Below are 25,097 nucleotides of genomic sequence, written 5' to 3' on the forward strand. Positions count from 1 at the left end.
CATAACTTTAAAGCCATTGTTTTGGGCCCTGTCTGCACTATATGTAGATCCAGGCAAAGCTCTCAAATACCAGTGCTCCTGGCCAGCTCTCCTTGTGTTCCCTTCCATCCTCAGGGTAGCCAGGTTTCTCTTCCAAATTTCTCGTGCACTCAACATGAGTCAAAAACCTTCTGCAGGGAAATGTCTAGGCCAGGAGGCTTGAATTTAAGCTGAATCCTCAGGGATGTTTCTTCAACCTTTTTTGTTTTTGTTTGTTTGCTTGCATGGAAAACTGCTTTGGCAGCACAGTTATCACATGGAAGAATATTTGTATCACTGCTCATTAAGACTTGCTTTTAATTGCCATGTTTGGCCTGCAGAAGTAAGCCTTCAATTTTGAGTAGAAACTGTAATGCTAGCAATGCAGAATGAAGAAAATGCAAGTATGTTTCTTTTAGGAATGCAAAAGAAAAATGTCAAGTTGTTCTATTCACTGATACTTTTGAAATGCTGAGACTCAGATTACTGTTTTTTCTTTTCTTTTCTTTTCTTTTCACAGGCCAGTATGGAAATCCTTTAAATAAATACATTAAACATTATGAAGGATTGTCATATGATGTGGATTCATTACACCAAAAACACCAGCGTGCCAAAAGAGCAGTGTTGCATGAAGACCAGTTTCTGCACCTAAATTTTCATGCACATGGAAGGTGAGTAATTTTTATTTAAAGCTATTCACCTTAAGAATACTTTCCATTTATTTTAACAAAATACAGATGCATTGGTTGAAGTACTATACAAGTGCATATGAATGTTACATAATTTGAATGTTAAAATATTTTAAAGATAGCTTTCATAATGCAAGTGAATTAACTGTAGGTGTTCAGAATAAATCACACTGAGTTGCAACTGTCATTTTTACTTAGGCTTCCTCAGATTTTCTTGTTTAACCTCAAACCAAAGATTTTATTTTTGGCTAAGCTTAAATCTCTTTTGGTTTTTGAAATATGTTAAGAGTGGAGTGGCATAGTTATTCCTGGTTTTGTAATGCATTTTTGGACTTTGTGAATAGCACAAAGCTGTACACTGAACTTTGCCTGTGAGTAGACTTCATTGAAGAAAATAGTCCAATTTGGGACAAAATACTAAATTTCGTAAGCAACTAAAAATGCATTTTCTATACTTATAACTGAAAACTGAAGTTATCTAACTCCATGTTGCCAGAGAAAATTAGGTAATTCCATAGTGTCACATTGTAGATAAATGTGGTGTGTGGGTGAAAACTAGCACTGTGCTGCAAAGATTTGAAAAACCCTGGTCCTGCAGGTAGCTTGCTTTTTTTTTTTTTTTTTTTTTTTTTTTTTTTTTTTTTTTTTTTTTTTTAAATAAAGAGAACTCTTGCATTTAACTTACCCTTTGCTCTTCCTGATTTTTTATGGTCAAATTTGCTCTGAGACTGTCTATATACTACAAGTGCTACAGCAGCACCGTTCTACAGCTATGCGACTGAAGGGGTTTTTCTGTTGCTATGTTGCCCGATTCTTTAGTAGTTATTAATTATTATTGATTTCTAATTAATACTAATTTAAATAGGGTACTGTAGGTTCTAGTCCCAGAATCTGGCATGACAGAATCAAGGTTATTGAGTTCAGTATCTGGTTGGGAACCCCAGAGTACACAATGTAGACACTCAGACTGAGGGGAAAGCAAAGCTTCAATACCTGTTGTGAACACAATTAGTAAAGCCACAAAAGCGCCAAACCGCATAAAAGGATAGCAAAAATACAGAGTTACCTTGATATATTGTACCATTCCTCACATATGTACTCATATAGTCATACCCTTGCTTGGGGGTCTGATGGTAAGAGACAACCTGCTCTGACCCTGGCATGCCAAACAAGGCCCATGGTCCAGATTGATGGATGACAATGACCCCCTTTATGTGGTGGTCTGGCCTATTGTAGGGCCCAGGGGCTGTCATGAATATTCATTCAAATGCTCAGTCTCCCTTGTCCATATCCAACTTTTATCCTATAGATAAGTATATTAATGATTTTAGCTTATTGCCATATACATCAGTTAATTGCCAGGGCAAATACGTGGTTAAGCATCTGCTGACAGTCTATCCAAACATACCCAAGCCTAGTATCAGCTCAACATTCCTGTGGTTATCTGGTAGCATTTTAGACAACCCCTTCCCTTAAGCACACTATTCCCAGTTCCCCAAAACTCAGAGTAACTTGGCCATTTATCTATGCCAGAGTTCACAGGCCTCAAAGCCTTATGCTAATTTATACCTTATATTAACTGCTTAAGCTTATGTCTTACAGGATATGGGCCTGTAGGTTCCTTGCATTACTGCCAAGTGAAATAAAATGCTAAAGATAGCTCTCTAGGCTACAACTGTAGTAAATCTATCCCCTTGAGAGGTGGTAGTTAGGTTGAGGGAAGAATTCTTCTGTCAACCTAATGGTGTCACTACTGGGGCTTAGGTCAGCTTAATTTTATGTCTCTCTGGAGTGTGAATTTTTCACGCCCCCTGAGTGATGTATCTAGGTCAATATAGGTTTAGTTGTAGATCAGGCCTGAATCTAGACTTATGTAATATTGATATAGCCATATACATCTCTAATGTAGGAAAGTATTATCTTTATTTGACACGGTAGAACAGAGTTACAGAAAACATCACATTTCAGATATCCTCATTTTGGTTGCCTCAGTGTCTGCATGCTTAACTTGAGGTATCCAGGGCTTGATATTTCAGAGGTTCTGAGCATCCAGAGCTCTCAGTTATTTCAGCTAGAGTTGTAGGTGTCACAACTAAGCACCCATAAAATGAGGAACGGTTAGTAGCCACATCTTAAAAATTTTAATCTAAGTGACTTGACCAGCATCACATAGGAAGCCGGTGGCTGAGGAAGGATAAAGCCCAGATTACCTGGATCCTAGCCTCATGCCTTGCCCACAAGGACTATCCTTTCTATTCCTGCAGTAATTTGCCTTATTCAGTATGAACCTTCTGGGGGAATGCAAACATGAGAAAGGAAATAGAAATTCTCAGCTGTTTATATTTAGGCAAAACCTAGATGGGATTTCAGGGGACACAGAAAAGGCTGCCTCTGTTGCCCTTCAGTCTTTTTTCCACTGCTATATTTTAAAGGCCTGCTGCAAACAATGGATGTTTTGGAGCTTCTCAAAAAAAGACAAAAGAATCTTCCTGTCTCTCAGCTGTGTTCCTCTGGGTGGTGGTTACCATTTCCTTGGATTACTTTTGAGGATCAGTGGGTGCATTATACTGTGAACCCAGAGCTCCAGGTCTCCTGAGCTCCTAGTTACTTAGATGTGTTTCACAGAGTTCACCTGGCTGGGGGAACTAAGGTTGCTAATTAAGCCTGCAGGGACAACATGGCAGGAAAGGAGGGAGTATAGGCTTGGCAAAGGCATTTCCTAACCACTGTCACTTTCTAATAATGTTTGAGTTACAGATCTATAAAAATAAAATATGAGCACAGCCTCCCCCAACTCCTGGTGCCTGATCTCGATGCTCTTGAGAGCACTGGGTTTGGTTGAAGTACATAAGTCAAGGTCCCCAAACTGGGGGGCGTGCCCCCATAGGGGCATGCGGAGGAACATTGGGGAGGTGGCGCGTGTGGAAGGGCCTGGGCCAGCCCCATGGGGACACTTTTCCAGACCAGCTCCACCCCCACCCTCGCTCTTCCCTCACCCCCATTCAGCCCCCCGTCCTGCTCTGCCTTCAGGCCCCGCCCAGCTTCCAAGGGGGGGGTAGGGATGGAGTGCTACATTTCCAGCCCAGCTCCACCCTCATTCCCTCTCTGTCCCTCCCTCCCCCGACCAGCTCCGCATCTAGCCCCAGCTCCAGCCCAAGCTCTGCTGTTGAGGAAGCCTTGGCTGTGCAGTAATGGAGGGAGGACATTGACAGATTCCATTACTGGTTAGGGAGGAGGGTGACTGGAAAAATTTGCACAACTCCTGCATGTTGCGATGGTCTGGCCTCTTGCTTAGAAAAGTATCCCTCTTCTAAAACAGCCTCTCTCCCCCTCTTGCCTGTGTGCTTCAGCTCCCCTCCCTATTCTGTTATGTGTATAGAGACATTTAAAGTCAAGGACCCTACTGGAAGAAAACCCATTGTTCCAATAGGGGAGAGTCATTCAACATTGATGGCTGTGCCATAGCTTCTCAGACAATTTTTCTGCTAGGTGTCATGCCACTGCCACAAAATGGATGTTCTAATCGACAAAGGAGGTTGTAATGCAGCATGAAGGTCATGCTCCAAATAATTACAATGGAAAGTAGAACCCCTGAAACAACATGGGGTTTATAATTTGATATTGACGCATCCTCAGTTTCACATTGACCACTGTGATCAGTAAATAATCGATGACAGTCTCCAAAAAAGTACCGGTGTTATATTGGTGTTGTAAACAGGTTCCAACATCTCTTACTACATTTTGCTTACCTAAAATTTTTTAGCTGATGTGGTATTCCATATTCTAAATATTACTATAGTGTGTTGATAGTTATCTGCTGCATTTCACCAAAGAAGTGGTTTCTCTTCAATGGTGGATAAGTCATGCATATATGTAGCTTTATCTACATCAGGGATCGGCAACCTTTGGCACACGGCGGGCCGGGCTGCTTTGTTTACCTGCCGCGTCCGCAGGTTCAGCCAATCGCGGCTCCCACTGGCCACAGTTCGTCGCTCCAGGCCAATTGAGGCTGCGGGAAGTAGCGTGGGCTGAGGGATGTGCTGGCCGCCGCTTCCCCGCATGCCAAAGGTTGCCGATCCCTGATCTACATGATAATTTTAAAGCTCCATTGGATGAAAATAGCTACATAAAATTTAGATAGTGATCTTTGAAAGACTTTCCACTGTAAACTAGTCTCTTGCGCTCCAGTTCCATAAGGTAACTGAGCCCAGGAACCTGACAGGTTTTTTTAAAAGATAGCATGAGAACATCTGCAGTTACCTTAGAAAGGATTTAAAAAAAAAAACCAAACAAACGTGGAAGGGATATAAATCTGTGCGCTTCAGGACATAAGCCAACTTCTTACTGAAGGGGTTAGGAGGAAACTTCCTACATAGATAGGTGTCACCGTTCTGGTTGAGCTCCTTGTAGACACTCACCAGGCTGCTGAGTTTGGATCTCAACACTGGACTTCTGTGTTTTTTGGCTTTCTGAGCATATTCCAGGTACTACCTCTGGCTTTGGGTCTCTAGGCACACACTCAGGGTACAGATCCTCCATCTAACTCTGGCCCCTCTCCCAGCTGGGACTTTATTGCCCACTTGTCTAGGCCCTGATATTAGCATCATCCTCGCAAGGCTTTCCAGTAACTTAAGTACATCCATTCCAGAACTCCAGCGTTGTGGGCACTGTGCTTTATGGTTTATCCCTTCAGAGACATCTAATAGCTGAAGCAAACCGCTAAACTTACATACGATTTCCAACACAATCACTCTTCATTTTAGATGGCGTCAGGTACAGATCTAGGCAAAACAAGAAACATTTGCGCAAAAATCCTTCCCTCGGTTTCCTCAACACTTTGCAGCATTCTTTGAGACTGTACTCTGTGTCTTCTCGTGGTTCCAGGACTTTGTTCCTCCAGGTCAGGGTTCTCTTCCGGATCCTGGAGTCACTGTCTGAACTCTGCAGTTCATTTCCTCTAGCTGTGGCTGGTGTCCCGCAGTCAGATAGTTCTCTCTCCCTCCTCAGCCTCTGGTTTTAAAGAACTGTACCTGCACCTAGGCTGTATCTACACTTAATATGCTACAGCAGCAGTGCTTCAGTGTAGACAATCACTACAGTGATGGAAGGGGTTCTCTTGTTGCTGTAGTTAATTGACCTCCCATAGAGGCAGTAACTAGATTGACAGAAGAACTCTTCCATTGACCTAGCCCTGTCTAAACCGGGGGTTAGATTGGCATAGCTACGTCTCTCAGAGGATGGATTTTTTACATCCTGAGAGACACATCTCTGCAGACGTAAGTTTTCAGTGTAGCCCATCCCCTGGTTTTTATGCCCCTTATGGAGAAAAGCCACTGCGCTAAACCCCCACTCTGTGGACAAACTTGATTGAACTGGTTCCCATAGGCTTCAGCCTTTCCATTGTCCTAAGGTGCTCCCTCTTGAGTAAGAGCTGTTTTGGTGATGACTATCCATTGCTCCTGGTCTGGGAGAGATATGACACCAGCCCTGATAGCAGATGACTGACTATATATCCCCTGAGGCATTTAGTGATGCAGAAACTTCCTCAAATCAATCACAATTCAGAAGTGTTATGTAGGTCTCCAAATAGTCACAGCAGGTTAGTACACAATTGCCCACTTTGGGGTTTTTGTACCTTCTTCTGAAACATGTGGTGCTGCCTGCTGCTGCAGGGTGAGTAGTGGACTAGATATTTCTGGTCTGGTAATTCTTACGTTAATTGTTTTGAATGCATTCTTAAACTAAACAGCAAAGATTAAATATACACACAATGCTCAGTGTAGAAATAAAGTGTTATAAAAATTGACACTCTTTAAAACTGATGATGCTGGTGTTTCAACCACAAAAGCAAGCAATGCAGTGTTGTGGGTAACATTTGCCAACAGGTAAATAGATATTCGATCAAGAAATCATTACTTACTATAAACAGCAGTACCTGGCATAGGTAGGTGGATGGATTAAGGGCAAATATTCAGCCTTGGGATTCCTAACTGAGTATAGCTTTTGTTTTATACATAACTTATTTTTATGGTAATATGGAAGAAAATGTGTTTACAGTTTTTTACATTTGCTATTGTATGAACTGACTTCTTTGATATTCAGTCATAACTCTATGTTCTGAATGTACATTTAAAAATTACTTATTGGTGTGTTTCAGAAGCACTGATTTGTTAATAAACCATGCTAGCAAAGATTGTAAATACACTTTGTGGAGAGGGGAGAATATTGCACATTTTTTTGCAGCATTTAACTACAGTAAACTGGCACTTAAATACCACCCAAAAAAGATGTCTTTTATCATTTGTTTGCAAAAGTCATCTTGAGTGCAGACCCATTTGAGCTTGTAGGGTTTAGGTGAAATGTCTTGAAACATAGACCATGAGTCTGCAATGCGCTGCACCAAACAAGTCTTTGAGTCTTTGGTTTACATCTAAAACTTAGGTCAACCCAACCACGTTTCTAAGGAGCGTGAAAAATCCACACCCCTGAGCTATGTAGGGGTAAGGCGACCTAACCCTGGTTGTAGATGGAAGAATTCTTCCATCAACCTACCTACTGCTTATTGGGAGAGGTGGATTAACAGCAATGAGAGAACACCCCACCCCCACCCCATCCCCCCGTTGCTGTAGTGAGTGTCTACACTGAAGCGCTACAGCAGCACAGCTGCAATTGTGCTGCTGTAATGGTTTCAATGTAGACATAGCCTAAGCATAGACACCACTAGATTGATGGAAGAATTCTTCCATTGACCTAACTACCACCTTTTGAGTGGATAGATCTACTACAGCGACTGAAAATCCTTCTGTCGCTGTAGCAAGCATCTACACTGCAGCACCACAGCCGTGCTGCTGAAGTGCTTATAGTGTAGACCTACTTTAAGGCTCTGCCTGTGTATAGTGGTCTGCCTGCATGGAGTCAATTGTAAGACTGCGGCCTTAGCGGGGGAATTTATATTTTAAAACCTCATTTCCTAGCTGAATTCTTACCTTAGCTTGCAGTCTGGGTGATACTTTAATGGCCCAGTTGTAAACACTTGATAATACAGGTTAATATAATACTTGCATCTCCTTAAATGTGCAAGGGCACTAAGCATAGCTACTTCTAAACTTTTTAAAACTCTTGCCCATTGTACAAAAGGAGAAGTCTGTTAAAATGAGACAAAAGCTTTTGTAGAAGTGTGGCACATCTATATATTTTTATTACAATGCTTTAATCCTCACTTCAGAAGATTCACCCTTTTTAAATTGACTTTGAAGATCTTGGCTTATTCCTTAGTCAAAGTGACTTTTATAACAGACCATTAAAATATTGCGGAAGTGTGAAAAATTGTAATTCTAAGCAATTATCCAAAGCCTTTCTACACAAGAGATGTTTTTGTAAGGAGAACAAAGCTATTCTTTTTAGATGGGGAGAAGCACTTTTGCACTTGTGCTAATGGTAAATGTATCTCAAAATAGTTATTGAAAATTAAAGAATACTATTAGAATACTAATAGATTTATGAATATTTCAAAATATTGAAAACTAATTCAATTTCAACTTGCTGATCAATTTTTGTTTAACATTCCAATTTAGAACAATACCTTGCTGTGTTTACATTTTCTTGCATTAGTTTTTCTGGGGGGGGAAAAGTGCATATACATGAAAGCAGAAACTATCAAAATAATTCTTTATAAAGGTTTGAACGCTTAGAACAACTTCATGAATTAATTGCTGTAACTTGCTGAAGTTTTTCCAGAGCAAAATTCTAACGATACCAGACGGGTGTTTCATAAACTTAATTGAACAGCTCTGATACCACCTACGAAACTACCACCTACGAAACTTTTTTCTTTTCTGTGGCTCTGTTTCCTTTTGGGGCTTTGTGGAGGATCAGAGGCTACTGCTGAGAGAAGTCCGTGTTTGTGAGTGAAGATGCAGAGGACCTCATATTCAAACCTAACTGCTTTCTTGGGCTCATCTCGTGCATTTGGAGCTGCTTTTTCTTTACAGAAATGTCTGATGTGCAGGCTAGGCTGTAATACTACTTCATTGCTTGATTTTTTTAACTGCTATCAGTTCACTGTATAGAGAAGAATCAAAATACCCTTCAGCTCAGTGTCCAGAAAACTTGCTGGTGGCATTGGGGGAAAACAATGTGTGAAGAATCAAAGTATTCAAGTGTGGCTGGCTTGCTTCAGTGTGATCTGTTTTTTAATCTGTAGATGCTGCTTAATAACATGGAGACCAAAGACATTTACAGCTCTTTACATTTGAGTCATTTTAATTGAACTGATACTTAAATAAGTAGTCTCTGCTAGTAGTGTCAAATATATAACTATTGTATCACTACTGTGTGTAGTTTTTCTGACAACTTACTACTTCAATATTTGTACTAAAACAAAATGCACAGTACACCACAACCACACAAAGCAATTAACTTGTAAATACAAATTAAAACAAGCTCTTATACTATAAGTTTACCAAATAAAGTAAACCTTTTACAACTTCAAAAACAGATATTACAGTAGGTTTTTTATAATTGGATAATCACCTAAATACCATTTGTTTGGCAGCTTTAATGCTTGAGATTTTAAATGAACACTTAATAAAACACCAGCTTAATAGGGCAGTTAAGACCATTAAAAGTAACGCATGGAAACCTGTTAAATCTTTGGAATCATAAACCTTATTGTTTAGATCAGTTGACATTGCTGCCTTGCAGACAGTACAAAACTTATTTTATTTTTTCAAGGTCTGAAATAGAAAATGAAAAGTTGCATGTGCAACAGGTACAGGTTAGAATTAAAATTAACCTGCCTACAGTTATTTTTACATGCCCAGGATTTGCAAACCCAGTTGATTCTCATTCAGGTAGGTCCCCTACTGCTATCAATATCCTATTGGGAGGGTAGTGAATTCAGAAGGAATGAGACACTAGAGGGACTCCAATATGGTGTAACTCAGTGGTTCTCAACCAGGGGTCTGGGGGCAGGTTTCAGGTGGTCCACCAAGCATGGCTGGCATTAGACTCACTAGTGCTCAGGACAGAAAGCCAAAGCCCCGCCATGCAGGATTGCAGCCTGGGGCCCTAAGCCCCATCACCCGGGGCTGACGCCAAAGATTGAACAACTTAGCGTCGCAGTGCCCCCTGTGGCGTGGGGCCCTAGAAAATTGCCCTGCTTGCTACCCCCTAATGTTGGCTCTGGCTTTTATATGCAGAAAAACAGTGGTTGTGGCACAGCTGGGCCATGGAGTTTTTATGGCATGTTAGGGGGGCCTCAGAAAAAAAGATTGAGAACCCCCAGTGTAAGTATGTGTAAGGGAGTTTGATTGTAAAGGAGTTTAACTTACTCCATTATATGCCTTCCCTCTTAATATGGGATATTGGTCTCCATCTCACTGGCAGTATTTCACTTTCTAACAGACTTTTCTTCTTGATCACAAATATTGCCTTATTGTTTTGATGTTCACTTTCCTTTAATAAACTCTCCAGCAGTAGTTTCAAAACCGTCTTTCGTAATATTACGTTTCATTTTAAGGTTGAAAGAAAAGCTAGGCTTCTATAGCAATCTTGTAAATCAGATCTATCCCTTCATCTCAAATGATCTTTGTAAGGTAATTCATAATTCTCGGGTGGAAGATTGAATCTTTCATGAAGTCTGCAACTTAAACGTAGGAAGCTGTATTTTGTCATGTTAACTCCTGAGGTTGCAACTTCCAAACTGGACTATAAATCTACTTGAGTTCTTGTGTTGGCTCAACTCCTTGCTCCTGTAGGGTCCCTGATCTTGCATTGAAAAAAGTGGAAACTTTGATCCAAGGAATGAAACTGTCCCAAAAATTGAAGAGTAATGGTAAATTGCCCTTCGGGGAAAGATCCTTCTCAGCATAGACATTGCCAACATACCAACTGCAGAACAAAAATAATCTTAAATAGGTAATTGAAGTTCTATTAAAGGATGAGTTTATTGTGCTAGACATTAATTAGTAATTGATTATTTTCATTTGAGGACAGGATTTGAAAAACTTACTTCACACCTCATAGTCCCAGAATTAAGTCTGCCAGTCAGGGTGAAAAATACATGTGACCCAAGACCCATGCATATTCAAAGGAATAATAAACTGTCTTCTGTTTAACTGTACTGTCAATTAGCTTTCTACTTAATGCATTTAAAAAAATGTAATTTACTATCTCTTCCTTATACTTTTTCTCTAACTTGTTCCATCAGTCTGTCATCCACACCCACTAACCCCCACTCTGCATAGATTCTGCAAAAATTGATGACATTCCCCTGGGAAAGATTGCTACTCACCATGGGTGAGTGAACAAGTGGATTTTTCAAGTGCTTTTTGAGGACAAATGACTACATCTGCATATTACTAAATCATATTACAGGTACACTCAAAACAGTTTTTCAAAGGCTCCACAGTTTATCACTAATCCTAAGATTTTTTCAGATTTTTATTGCAAACCATTTCATATCATTCCGGTTGAAGTCAAGCGTCTGAACTAGCTTCTGTTGGAATGTGTAGCCTTAAGGAAAAAGCTGTTTTTAAAATACGTGATATATATGACAGTTCTTAATTTTTAACTGTGTGTAAGCCAAAAGGCCTTTCACCTGGTTAAACCTGTGGATATTTTTGTGTTCTGTAAGATTATTTGATTAAAAGATGATTTAGGACCCTATTATTTCAATATTTAATATCTATTATAAAAAGGTTTAAAGTTCAATAGCAAAATACCTTCATACATTTGCTTCACTCTTTGGCTTACAAGTAAGGATGGCTACATCTGATAACTGTCTGTCAAAAGTGCAAATTTTCAAAAACTAGAACCCTATCTTAAACCAAATGTTTGGAACAGTTTTTTTTAATGTCTCACCTAACTGAGTATTTCTAATGGTATTTTCATTGGTCAGCGCTGATAACAGAGGGCACCTATGGGATGGCTTGCACAGTTGGGCCCTGAGTGACCAGTGGATGCAGTGCAGTTGCTCTCCAGGAGACTGACAGGAATTGTTGGTGGCAGCAGTTCTATGCTTTTTGTGCTTATCCTGCACATTTTTTTGAGTCTAGGGTCAGTGGCTCCGATTGCAGTGCTGACTACACTGGCCATGGTTGCCTTTAACAGTGGAGTCAGATAAGAGTGGGTAAGCAAAGTAGGAAAGCAAAATAATTATACCAAGCCAAAAAAGTGGCAGTGTAGCTACCATACCGTCGAATCAATGCTTTTAATTGATAAATCTTAAACAAGTTTGCTCCAACAAGCTGGGTAAGAAAAAAAATAAATAAATAAAATTCAGCAAACGATCTTGCGTTCAGACTATAGGGCTGAGGCAATGGGGATTGACCCCTTTAATTAAATACTATTGAACAGCCCAACTACATTCAGGCATAGTACCCTGGATGCCAGTTACCACTGGGTTAACATGGAACAAGATTAATTTCTGGATGCCATAACCTTACTGCCCCAAAAGTAGAGGCCGCTGCAAAAGGGTGCGTATCCTGACAATACTGACAGTTTAGAGAGCCTCTGCAGTGAAGGGGAGAGGGAAAGGCTGGTCATGATGAGACCATTACAATTCAAAATGTCCTTACAAAAATGTACTGGCCTTATTCCAGTATTCACATTTTCAGTTAAAATGTTCTTAATGTGCTGGTGGTATTGCAGAGTAAGAAGTCTTCATCTCAGCTACAGGCATAACTTTGGAACATATAAATTATCTGACAATCAGTTAAACTGAGGATGGGAATAAGCCTTATTTGGTAAGTAGAATTTGGGTGGGCTTTTCCTTACCATTCAGTGGAACTCTTTAGATTCCCTTCAATTTTCACTTGAAATTAGTGCAAATCACTGACTGTTTTGATGGATAGGTTCATTTTTATTAATGTGTTCAAGCTGATGTTACTTCAGCAGTGATTGTCATGAGATTTTTTTTTTTTTTTTTTATTTGGGTGGGGAGTGGGCTTGTTGATTGTGCAGTCATTATGAACTGAGAGTTAGGGGCACAGTGGCCCCAGAGCAGTTTGCTAACACATGATGCTAGTTTTTTAATCTTTGAGAGAGAGTTTTTTTTATAGTGCCTTCAGTCTTCAACGCTGTTAGACACTTGGCTATGTTAAACCAAGTAATTATTAACTATATTTGAACAGGTCATGAAAATGAAAGGTGCTGAAAATTATATTGTTATATTGTCATCTTTAAAAGTGATATGCAAAGCATGCAGTCACAAATGAGATGGACTGAGGCGACAATATTTTACCTCAATGAACGGGGGAGGATGCTCTTCTCCATTCTGTCAAGAAGTGACTCTACTCTGGGAGTTATTGCCAGTCAGTAGATATAGAAGCCAGGAATACAGAATGACCTAGCAGACCAGCTGAATAGATAATTTACGAGTCACCATGAGTGGTCTCTTCGCCCAGATCTGGCCAAATACATCTTCCAGCGGACAGGTTCCCCAAGTGGACCTATTTGTGACAGTCCAACAGAAAGCATTAGTAGTTCTGTTCCATATGAGGTCACAGCCCAAGTTCCATAAAATGACTTTTTACTGATATGGTTAGGCAGGCTCCTCTATGCTTTTCCACCAATCCCATTCATTTGCAGGATGTTGCTAAAGATAAGACTGGACAAGGCCGGAGTCACACTTGTAACCCCAGCGTGGGCCATCAGCACTCTCCACAGTTCTCCGATCTCCTGGCACTATCAGTGAAACCTGCAATTTCACTTCCACTAGACTCAGACCTAATCTGCCAGGATCACAGTTGCCTACTCCACCTGAGCCTACAGTCCCTTCACTTAACTGCATAGATGCTCCATGGGTAGATGCTAAAGAGCACGCTTGCTTGAAAGATGTTCAAGAGGTTCTGCACAATAGGAAAGCCTTCTGTGAGAGTTACTTACCTTGCTAAATGGAAACTTTTCTCCATCTGGTCTTGCCTATATGGGGTATCACCGACCGGTTCATCAGTTCAACAAATTCTGGACTATGTATACCTGAAACACCAAGATTTTGCAGTTATACCATCAAAGTACATCTGGCTGCTATTTCAGTGTTCCATCCTAAAGTGGACAATCGTTCTGTTTTCTCCAATGACATGGCCATAAGGTTTTTAAAGGTCTTAGTCAAATTATATCTTCAATTGCAAGAGCCCATTTCCCCAGGGGATCCAAACTTAGTGTTGTCCAGACTTATTGGCTCCCCATTTGAACTGCCGGCTACCTGCTGGCTGCTGCATCTATCAATGAATGTGGCATTTTTGGGGGGCCATTACCTCGGCCAGAAGAATAGAGAGCTGCAGGCATTAATGTCGGGACATCCTATATGATCTATTTTAAGGACAAGGTTTACCTGCGTCCTCATCCAAAGATCGCCCCAAAGATGGTTTCCTCTTCTTCCATAATCCAGCCAATTTATTTGCCTGTATTCTACCCAAAACCACATACAACCAGAGTGGATGAGTGTTTGGATACCTTGGACGTCAGAACCTTGCCTCAAGGCTCCAGGGACAATGCTAGAGTGGGACAAGTTATTCTCTAATCTTTATTGAAATAGATTCTGATTCCACTTCCTGTCTTTCAGTTTGAGAGTTGCCAAGAGTGGAATGCATCTGTGCAATCACTCAAATAAAAAACAGTTGCTAACCTGTTCCATAAGTTATTCTTTGAGATGTTTTGCACATGCCCATTCCACAACCCTATTTCCTACCCATCTCATTGGAAGTACAGCAGGAAAGAACGGGGGAGATGGGGTAGGGATGGCTTTTCCCTTTAAACCTGTGTGCAGTAGGGGAAGCTTGAGCTGCCTAACGGGTTCTGCGGAAGGAAAAAGTTTCCATTGGCTGGGTGCTCAGTGCACCGACATTGAGAGAAATGGACGTGCAGCATATCTCAAACAGTTACAGAACAGATTAGTAACAGGATTTTTTTAGCTTTTAGAAGATATTCAAAACACACAGACTCGGAAAGAATCTGTTGGCTTATAGTGTAAGCCATTCCATTGCATGCCTCACTAGTAAATTTCTGTAGGAAAAAATGCGCTAGCTGAAACATATATGAAAGAGCACTCTGTTATAAAAATGTCTGCAATTTGTACCGATCACTTTAAAGTCAAGTTTGGATCCAGATGCAGACTTTTTCAGGGCTTCAGAGTTGTTAGGGATCCCTGTTTTTTATTCGTGTTCATCTGATCTGTAAAATAATGCTTTTGGTTCAATATAAATAAAAGTAATAAGGTTCTTTTCGTAAGAAGTAAGCTGGGAATTGAAAGGGGAAACTATTCAACTATGGGGGAGAGGCAAAGTAATTACAAGCTAGCTTAAAAGTCGGAAAGAGTAACAAATTGTGCGAAATTGGAAGGGGGGAGATTAGGGACTCTAAGGCTGCATTTATATGCCTGTTAGTCTTTACTTTGGTTAGAGCTGCATTTCCTAGTGTACGGGAACTTCTCTTGGTGAGATTTCCCAAGTTGTCTTGTGCAAAAAGATAACAGTTGTCTCCTATTTTATAGGAACCTGATGCAGAAATAAACACTAAATGCTTTGCATACCTTAACTGTTATCATGTTCAGTCAAAATAAGCATGTCAGTAGTTTTCAGCTGTTTGATTTGTATGCAGTAATACTGTGCATACCTTTTTATGGCTAAAGTAGAATGTAGGATAGATATAATTAAAGCTTATGAGAAACTACAAAGGTTTTGTCTGAGCATAGATAGCAACTGTTGTTTCAACTACAAATCTTCATGACAAAGGGACAGTCTGGCCTGTACATTTTTTAGTAAAATTGTTGAAACTGACTTTTTTTTAAAGCAAATTATGCAATAACTTAAACATGGCTCATTATTGCATCTCCATGGTTGTATATAATCAGTTAATCTATCATAATTAAAATAACAGCAATAATAAAAAATCTATTTAGTGAAAAAAACAAAACCTAAAAATCTGCGATAATCATGATTAAAACCATAGTTCTTGAATATTTTAGTTCAGCTCTAGAGGTAACATCACTGTATGAAATGTACTTTTATGCTAATATGGCAAACATGAAATATGAGAGAAATCGTACTCTAGCTATTTTCTGGAAACGGGTGAAAAAGATTATTTAACCAGTGTTCAAGCAACATAGCTTGCTGGGTATTGGTACTGCCTGTGTGGTGCTTTGTCAGGTTTTTCAGCAATATGTGTCTGCAAGCAAGAAGGTCAAAGCCATATTTCAAATGCATTACAATTCAGTTTATACATATTAAGAAGTTCTTGCTATGTCAGTTTACATAATTGTACTGAGCAAAATGGTTCATTTGCTTTCATTGCTAACAATAGGTAACACATTAATAAAATGAGACTACAATGCAAATCCCCAAGCACAGAAATTCAAAGGTAAGAGTCCTGTTGTCGAGGTACTATTTTGATCCCAAACTGTGAATTGACGTGCTTGTGTGGGTTTAAACCAATATCTACCTTTTAAAATATGTAGGGCAGAATTTCATCATTACCACTGCCTATCTAAAGCTTTGGGGCTTAATTTAACTTAAATTGTACTTCATCCTTGAAATCAAATAACTTTCATCCTCCTTCCTTTTTTCCCCCTTGGAAACTCATTAGCAAAAATTAGTGCTAGTGATTTGCCAAACTTGCTGAGTTATGACTGATTATTCTTTTGCTACCTGGAGTATGTGCAAATGACCAAGAGAAGGCCTGTTTGTTCCAAAGCTGTTTTTAATCAGATTATCTAACAGATTTCTTAATTTAGTTAAATTAACTGAGGGAAGTAGGAAGTGATGAGGAAAGAGTGAAGTCAGTATGTAAAAACATAAAAGGATGTATTTTTATTTAAACCACTAGTCTGTTTTACTTGTGAATGGCTGATCGTTCAAACTGCTCTGTTCATAATAAAAAGTTTAGTCACACTACTTTAATTAGCATTTGTGTGTATTTGTAGCTTTACCCATATACTGGAACATAGTGGTGTCTTTAGAAATCAGGAATGCTAATTCCAGTGGTTATTGGAAGTTTACCTTACAGGCCAGTTTGGTAGGTATGGATTCCCAGAATGGAGGTATGAATTCCCAGGATGTACACGTTCTCAGATACCAACAGAAAAAGTTTTATCATAAGGTACAGGCCATCTAAGCAAACCTACCTCAACAATTGCTGTTGTGGAGTAGGAAGTGCAAGATTGAAGAATGATGTGTAAATACCTCAGAAGAGGATTTTAGTGTCAGTTGAGACATGGAGCCTGTTTATCCTACTCTGTGTAATTTTAGGTTGAATCCAGTATATTCTGGCTTTGTATATAATGTCCTTTTGTAATAAGGCCAGCTACATTCTCAATTCCACTTACTTCAGTTGAGCAAGAGTGTCTGAGAGGAGAATTTGGCCCTGATTATATAGTATTTCTACACCTGTTTGTCATACCTATCTTGAGTAGTTATGTAGTTTTCAGTGTTAAATATAATAATAAGCTTGTCTTTTATTTTCGAATAGCTCATGATTGACTTCAGTTTATATGAATTAGAACTTGAAAAGTTTAGTCTTAGAGTACTTTATTTTCAATATGCTACTGTATCACATGTAATATAGAGATCAAGGATCATTCTTTGTTCTGAGCATATAGACTAAGTTAAGGGTCTGCAGGCAGAATAAAAATATTTTGAATTTCCTTTTAGAAAGAATACCATTCACTTGAGTCAGTTGTGACAGAGGTCTTGCTAGGATTTTTAATAGACATCAATGAAATCAGGGAGACTAGGTTATTCTTTCACACATGGGCCTCCCCAGGAGGAAGATAGCAGTCCCTCAAATGTGAGGGTGGAGATTTGTTACTAGAGTTTCAGCAGACGGATGGAGTCAAGAGCTTGTCTAAACACACCAGTTTGACTTAAATCAGTTTTAAAATGTATTTAAATTGGTATAACATTGTTAACCTTGTGTATGGACACCTATATCTGTTTAAACCTGCCGTATCAGTTTATCTTGATTTACAGGCATAATCTGATAAGAATGTCCACACAAAGGTTTTAAGTCTGTTTAAAACAATACCTTTAAACCAGTGCTGTGTGTGTAGACCAGGCCTAAGCAAGAGCATATTGTGAACTTCATTATATTCAACTTTATCATTTTAAAATGGATGAAGTTGGCGACCAGGGCACTTGTGTAACTTGTCAATGTAATATCAAAGCAAAGTAATATTTAATATTTTAGTTTTATTCTGTAACCTTTAATTCCTCAATTTTCCATCTGTTTGTCATTCGATCTCTAAATATTTATAGTTTACAAGTACATAAAGTATATATGTCTAGAGATGTACCATTTACATAAGGACATCCTGTGGACATAAACTTTCAGTGAGACATTTTGTTTTCTTCTTACTACCAGTGTGCATTTCTCATCCTGTTATAAATTACTAATTTACTTAAAGCTAATCTACCAGATGTTAACGTTGAGTATTGAGATTACTTTCTCAAAAGATAATACATAAAATGCTATTTTTTGCTGGAGTGGTGTGTGTGCTATTTAATAGAGTAGGTTAGAGAACAGGACACTTACAGCTTGTTTCTTAGTACTGAGAAGTAATATGGCTATGGAAATATAAGGATAGTTGTATTTGGAGGTATTGCTTATTACATTTTGTATTGGTGTTTGTATTGAAAAATCAAAGAAAAAACTTGTCTGAATATAGACTTCACTGTGCATTTTTCTGAATTTAGATGAAATTGAGTCTTAATATTAAGAAAATGCTGAAGATATTTTTAGGAAACTTTAAAACTGAAAGAAGAACAGGAGTACTTGTGGCACCTTAGAGACTAACAAATTTATTAGAGCATAAGCTTTCGTGGGCTACAACCCACTTCTTCGGATGCAGATATTATTTATTATATAATCGAGGTATATACTGGAACAAAATTGGATTGAAAGTGACTGACAATGTGACTGACTTCAGACATTAACACCCTTTATTTTTTTTTATACTGTGAGCACAAATGGACAGTAGGTTTTACTATATAAACTATGAATCTGAATGTGTTTGTATAGTGTACATCTCAATGTACGGGGGAGAAATTGATTTTTTTTTTCTTGTTTGTTTAAATAGTGGATTTAAGAGAAGTCAATATTGATGTGCTAACTGTTTCCTTGCTAGCAGATTAAGGGAAAAGTAAAGGTGGAAAGAGTCACGAATATTTATTATTATGACTACAGAAATGAAAATTACAAGCTAAGTAATACCCTTTTTATATATGCTTATTTCAGGTTTGTCTCACTAATTTGATTATTCTTCAAAGTCACTCTGTTTAGGCCTATTTGACACTTTTTAGCCTTAATAGTTAGTCCTGCCTCCCATATGCGCTCGAAGACTTTTTGTAGATGCTCCAGGTGTTCTGCCCATGAATCAGAAAAGATGGCCACATCATCAAGGTAGGCAACTGCAGAGTCTCCCAGTCCCGCTAGGAGACTATCTACAAGTTTTTGGAAGGTGGAGGGCTCATTTTGCAGCCCGAAAGGGAGCACGTTAAATTCATACAGCCCTACATGGGCGATGAAGGCTGACCTTTCCTTGGCGGATTCATCTAGCGGTACTTGCCAGTACCCCTTGGTTAAGTCTAAGGTAGAGATGAACTGAGCACATCCCAGTTTCTCCAATAGGTCATCTGTGCGTGGCATTGGATAGTTGTCTGGGCGAGTTACAGCATTTAGCTTACGGTAGTCCACGCAAAAGCATATCTTCCCATCTGGTTTTGGAACTAGATCCACTGGAGATGCCTATGCACTGTTAGAGGGGTGGATTACCCCCATCTGTTATATATAGCAGTTTTGGCTTGAGGAGACACCCGGTAAGGTTGGGCTCTAATTGGGCAAGCATTACCTGTGCCAATGGAGTGGTATGCCCGTTCGGTCCGTCCTGGGGTGGCTGAGAACATCGGTGCAAAGCTAGTGCGCAGCTCCTGGATCTGCTGTCTCTGCATACGTCGAAGTGTTATGGAGAGGTTCACCTCTTCCATGCCACTGTCACTTTTTCCTTCGTAGTAGACATCTTCAGGCCACTCAGCGTCATCTCCTCCCTGGGCTGTAAACTGACAAACCTTTAATTCTCTGGAATAAAAGGGCTTTAGAGAATTAACATGGTATGCTTTAGGGTTGAGGTGGGGGATGCTATGAGATAGTTAACAGCTTCCAGGTGCTCTTGGACCATGAATGGCCCTTCCCACGACGCTTCCATCTTATGGGCCTGGAGTGCCTTCAAGACCATGACCTGGTCCCCTACTTTGAAGGAACACTCTCTGACATGGTTATCATACCAGGCCTTTTGCTCTTCCTGAGCATCTTTTAGGCTTCCTCTAGCAAGAGTCTCGGAAGGTGTTTTGTACGTTGTTTACAAAGTCCAGAATGTTAGTTCCTGGAGAAGGCGTAAACCCCTCCCATTGCTGATTCACCAACTGTAATGGCCCCTTAACCTCGCGGCCATACACAAGTTCAAATGGTGAAGACCCTAAAACTAGGATGTGGTACAGCCCTGTAGGCAAAACTTCAAAGTTTCAAAAAACAGGAATAAACCTCCCTCTTAGCATAGGGAAAATTCACAAGCTAAAACAAAAGATAAACTAACACATTTCCTTGCTATTACTTACAATTTTTGTAATCTTGGATGCTTATTTCAGGCAGTGTTTTAGGAGATGGTTTTTCCTGCCCTGGTCTCTCTCTGTCCCGGAGAGAACCACAAAGCGAGCACAAAACAAAAACTCCCCCCACAGATTTGAAAGTATCTTCTTCCCTTATTGGTCCTTCTGGTTGGCACCTGACCAAGTTATTTGAGCTTCTTAACCCCTTACAGGTAAAGGAGGGATTTTATGCTACCCTTAGCTGTATGTTTATGACACTCCCTCTTTCTTGATTTGAGGTAAAGAGCTGGGATGGCCCTTACTAATGACATCTGAGGCAGGATGTATGCAGTGTTCGGTCCCAGAATATTAGAGTGGAGCATGGTATGCATCTATGTCACAGAACAAATTAAAGGATGGTTTAGTGGTTAAGGCATTTGGACTGGGGCTAGGGAGATTGGAGGTAATACCCTGCCACAGGCTTCCTATGTGGAGCTTTGGTAGTTCTCTTAATCTCTGTTCCTCAGCTTCGTATTTACAAAATGGAGGTAATACCATGTTGCCTTGCGTGTTTAGATTGTAAGCTCTTGAGAGCAGGGCCATCTCTTGCTATGCTTGTATAGTGCCTAGAACATTGAGTCCCTGATTTCAGTAAGAGTCTCTACGAGAGGAGGATGATATTCTGTAACACAATCTCCATCCAAGATTTCAGTAAGGATAATTGTCTCTGTAGCTTGAGAAGGATGAACGTCAGTCTGTGTTGCACACGTGAATTCAAGTTGTGTTATGAAGTGCATATGTTATGTGGGAAATGGGTTCTTTGACAGCATCTCCAACTTTTGCCACTATTCCCTTCCTATGTGATTCTGGAACTGGGTAGGTTCCGCTGCTGATAAGGGAGCGTTTGGTTCCTTGCTAGTAGTGCTTCCTGAGAACAGATCAAAAGCCCAAAGCTTGACCACCTCTCAGGGGATGTGTACCTGGGAACATTCAGGAAGATTAAGACAGATCACCTGAAGGTGCAAAGTCAGTACGGATCTTTAATTGATTTGCCTTAACTTCTGTGTGTCCATGTAGACCCTTTAGATGTCTGGCTTCATGTGCATCCACTCTCTTGGTGTTTAGGAGTGGCAGCAGCACTTGTGTCCATCTCATTGTTTGAATGTAAAGTAAGGCATTTCTGTAATGAGGAAGAGTCATACAATAGAAAGACCTAAATGAAACTGATATTGCAAACTTCAATAAACAAAACCCAGGTTGATTTTATTTTATTTTATTTTAAGAGCTTTCTAGTGTTGGGAGGGTGATTCTATATGCAAAACATGAAGTTTAAATGTTGCAGTCCTGATTAATTTAGATGACTAAAATAAGTTGCCAGGTAAAGGTAATTATTATTTTGTTCAATTGGACTATGCAGGTGTTGATTTTAAAAAATACTTCATTAATGTGGCACTTGTCATACTGTAATACAAATAATAGCGTTGGAGTGAAAATTAATTTTGGGCCTAATAGCTGTGGATCACTAGTGGTGTATTAGTTATTGCAGCACTTGTAAAAATTGCCATGTTTTAGGGAAAAAAAAAAAAATCAACAAAGTTGACGTTTTATGTCTTGATAACTTTTTCTTCCACTTAAATATTAGAGGTTGAAACATAAACTTGTGCTCCTGATTTCCAAAGAGATCATTTTATATTTCTAGTGGAATTAAATGTAGTCGGAGTGTTAAATATAAGTAAATCTGTTCAATTTAGATATAGTTGAACTGCTATAGTTACATGTAGTAATCCTTACACATATTTGTGGACTTATTACAAGTGTTGGTGTCCATCTTACTTTTGAATTTCATATCAAATTAATCCAACAGTATACCTATACTTTAAGTCTCTATGCTGGAAATTGCAAGTAAAATAAATTGAAAATGAAGAGATTACTAACTTGAATAGTTTATAATGCTTTATCAAAGAAAAGATGGCTCTTCCTTCAGTTACTCCTGCATTTTATGGAGGAGTGGGAACAAAATCCATAGTTAAAGCTGGAGCAGGTAAGATTAGGTTTGTGAACTTTTAAGAGTGGCCATGATTTCTCTCTTATATTATTTTGTTAGTATAGTTACATCAGAAACGTCTGAATACCATTATGTACTGACCTGAACTCATTCTTGTAATACATTTATCTGTCTCATGCTCTATGTAAGGAATATTGTTTCCATATTTTTAAAGGATTTGCAAGGTGTTTTTACTACCTACATTTTAACACAGTCTGTATTCAGCAGTGCTTGTGTAATTGAAATTATATTTCAGTTTACTATCTTTTGTTTACTTTATAGACACTTCAACCTTCGAATGAAGAGAGATACGTCCCTCTTTAGTGATGACTTCAAAGTAGAAATATCGAATAAAGTAGTTGATTATGATACCTCCCATATTTATACTGGACACATATATGGTAAGTACAACAACAATTTCACATTGATTAAAAAGTGCAATGATTTTAAGCAAATACTATTTGATTTTAATGTTGTTTTGACTTATGAAGTGAAAAATACTTGATCAAATTGCTCAGATATTATTTTAAAATTTCCTTAATTGAAAAAATACTAAAATATGATGCATGGACAGTTGATTTATCTTTTCCTAACTTAGTTTTGGTGGACTTACTGCAAAATACTTTCATAACTTATTTGAAGTCATTCAAAGTCTGAATGTCCTTCATTTTAAGCACCTTCTCAAGAATGTGGGTACTGCACTTCTGAACATAGTCTTTCCTTCCTTTCTTCCCTCCTTCCTTTCAAACAGATGGTGTCTTCAGTCTGTGTATTTTCACTTAAAGATGAACTAAACCAGATGGCTGAACAGTTGATTTGACCATCCCCTATTCAGTTATACTACTGAGTGGCCCAACTACAATATCAGGCAACATGGTACCTGAGGGATTCTGACAAGCAATGTGGTGAACTTAGACACCCATATCCCAAAAGAAGGCCCCTGTAAAAATTGTATGTAATCTGGTTCTTAGCCCTTGGAACAAGCTGAACGTGGAAGCTAGTCCTGACCTTCCCCGTAATGCTTGCTGGAAAAACTTGAAATTTTCCATTAAGTTTCTTCAAGGATTATGAAATGGCTACAGGTGATCAAGTATGAAATATTGAATTTGATGCCTATTCAAATTTACTTCCATTTAAGAGCTCACATACCTTGAACTATAAAACTTTATGCTCATATTGAATGAATGGTGAAGGGAATCTAGAGAGTCTTCACCAGCGTAGAATCAATAACTTGGTCATTGACTGTAAATGCATGGATTCCAGAATATATATATATAACTGGAGATGTAAACTCTGGGGGGTGGGGAAGAGTGCTTTCCACTACTCGTGGTTCATACATTGTTGTTGGGAACCAAAATCTCTTGTGTATCTCCATAAGAGAGCACCATCTACAAAGCGATGCATTTATGGTATCTTGCCCCATCTTGCACCCCTCCTTGCACCAAAATAAAATGTTGGAAGACATGTAGGGATAAATAGTTGGTCTCCTTAAGTGTGTTCTGGGCTCAAATTTGGGGGTGGGGGGTAAATTTGCAGTCATTTTTGTCATGGTTTTCTTGGGATACAGCCCCTACAAAATGTCGTGCTTTTACATTTCAAAGTGCTTGAATGCTTGTGTATAGCCAGACTGTCTTCAAGACAGCTATGCCCTGTTGGAATCTGGGGTAAGCTATGTAGTGGAAATCTGAGGTTATTTGGCTAAAGGGTTCATGAGAGAGCCCCTCCCACAAATGACCAACTTTTAATTTGCTAAGTGCTCTAAAATCAGATACACAGTGAAGCTAGGGTGGGGAGCTGAGAATAAGCAGGCAAATCTTATACCATTGATAGGTACGTAGTTCTCAGAGTTGGTAGGGGTGGGGTGTAAGGTCAGGGAAGCTAAGAGGAGGCTCATCTTAAGGCTAAAGATCAGCTTGAGCTCTTCAAGGAAATTCTTAGTGAATGAGGCCCTGGCAATTGATCCACTCACCTCAACTCAGCTGGTTGCTTGGGGAGGCTGGTGCTCATCTGCAGTCCCAGTGACCATGAGTTCAGATCCTCTCCTCATCTGACTCTTGTTAAGCATGTGGAGTCCACATACAGATTCATCTGGGTTCATCTTGTGTCTGGAATCAGAGCCATTCTCAATGCAAATGATCTGCTGGGTCCTAAAGGGATAGCCAGAATGAAACTCTACTCACTAGTCCTGCTGGTTTCTCCAGCTGCTAATTGTGGACATGTGAGAAGTGCTAGCAAAGTCTCCCTACAGCACCCCTTTGGTCCCATAATTGCCCCTCAATCATGCCCTATATAATTTTTTGAAAACTGGAAGTTCACATGGAAAAAAATATTTGTAGGATATACATGCTCCTGCATTGCCTTGTGCCTCATTCTATTCCAGAACATAAGATTAACTTCCCCAATTTAAACATTGGCAAATGAGCAAAAGCAAAGTTGAAATGACTTTCCCATATGAGCTTTTCTTTTTTTCTTTTTCTCCTTGATGTCTGAACAGAGGAGTCTTCGTCATCCCTTAGCCTCTTCCAACCAGTAGCAAGTATTCAGGTCACTGATGCTTTACAGAATACAGTGAAGGTCCATTGAACAGCCTGAATAGGAGTGCTGATTTGGAGCTGTACAGGGCTTGGTTAGAGAAAGGGGGTTATGATTAGGGTTACCATATTTAAAAAAATAAAAAAAGAGGACACTCCACGGGGCCCTGGCCCCACCCCTTTCACACCCCCAGCCCCACCCCAACTCCGTCCATTCCCCCAAAGTCCCTGCCCTAAC

At 39.5% G+C, this 25,097-nt stretch overlaps 1 protein-coding gene across 1 annotated transcript in view; it reads left to right on the forward strand.

Moving 5' to 3' along the window:
• The first annotated feature begins 486 nt into the window (after positions 1 to 486).
• Positions 487 to 25,097, forward strand: part of ADAM10 (ADAM metallopeptidase domain 10) — a 79,116-nt gene continuing 54,505 nt past the window's right edge. The window contains exons 1-2 of the mRNA XM_026648266.1: positions 487 to 689; positions 22,611 to 22,729. Of these exons, the coding sequence (XP_026504051.1) occupies positions 487 to 689; positions 22,611 to 22,729 (322 nt within the window). The remainder of the gene's footprint in view (positions 690 to 22,610; positions 22,730 to 25,097) is intronic.

The sequence above is a fragment of the Terrapene carolina genome, unplaced genomic scaffold, assembly GCF_002925995.2.
Source record: "Terrapene carolina triunguis isolate 2854851 unplaced genomic scaffold, T_m_triunguis-2.0 Scaffold67, whole genome shotgun sequence".
Lineage (NCBI taxonomy): Eukaryota > Metazoa > Chordata > Testudines > Emydidae > Terrapene > Terrapene triunguis.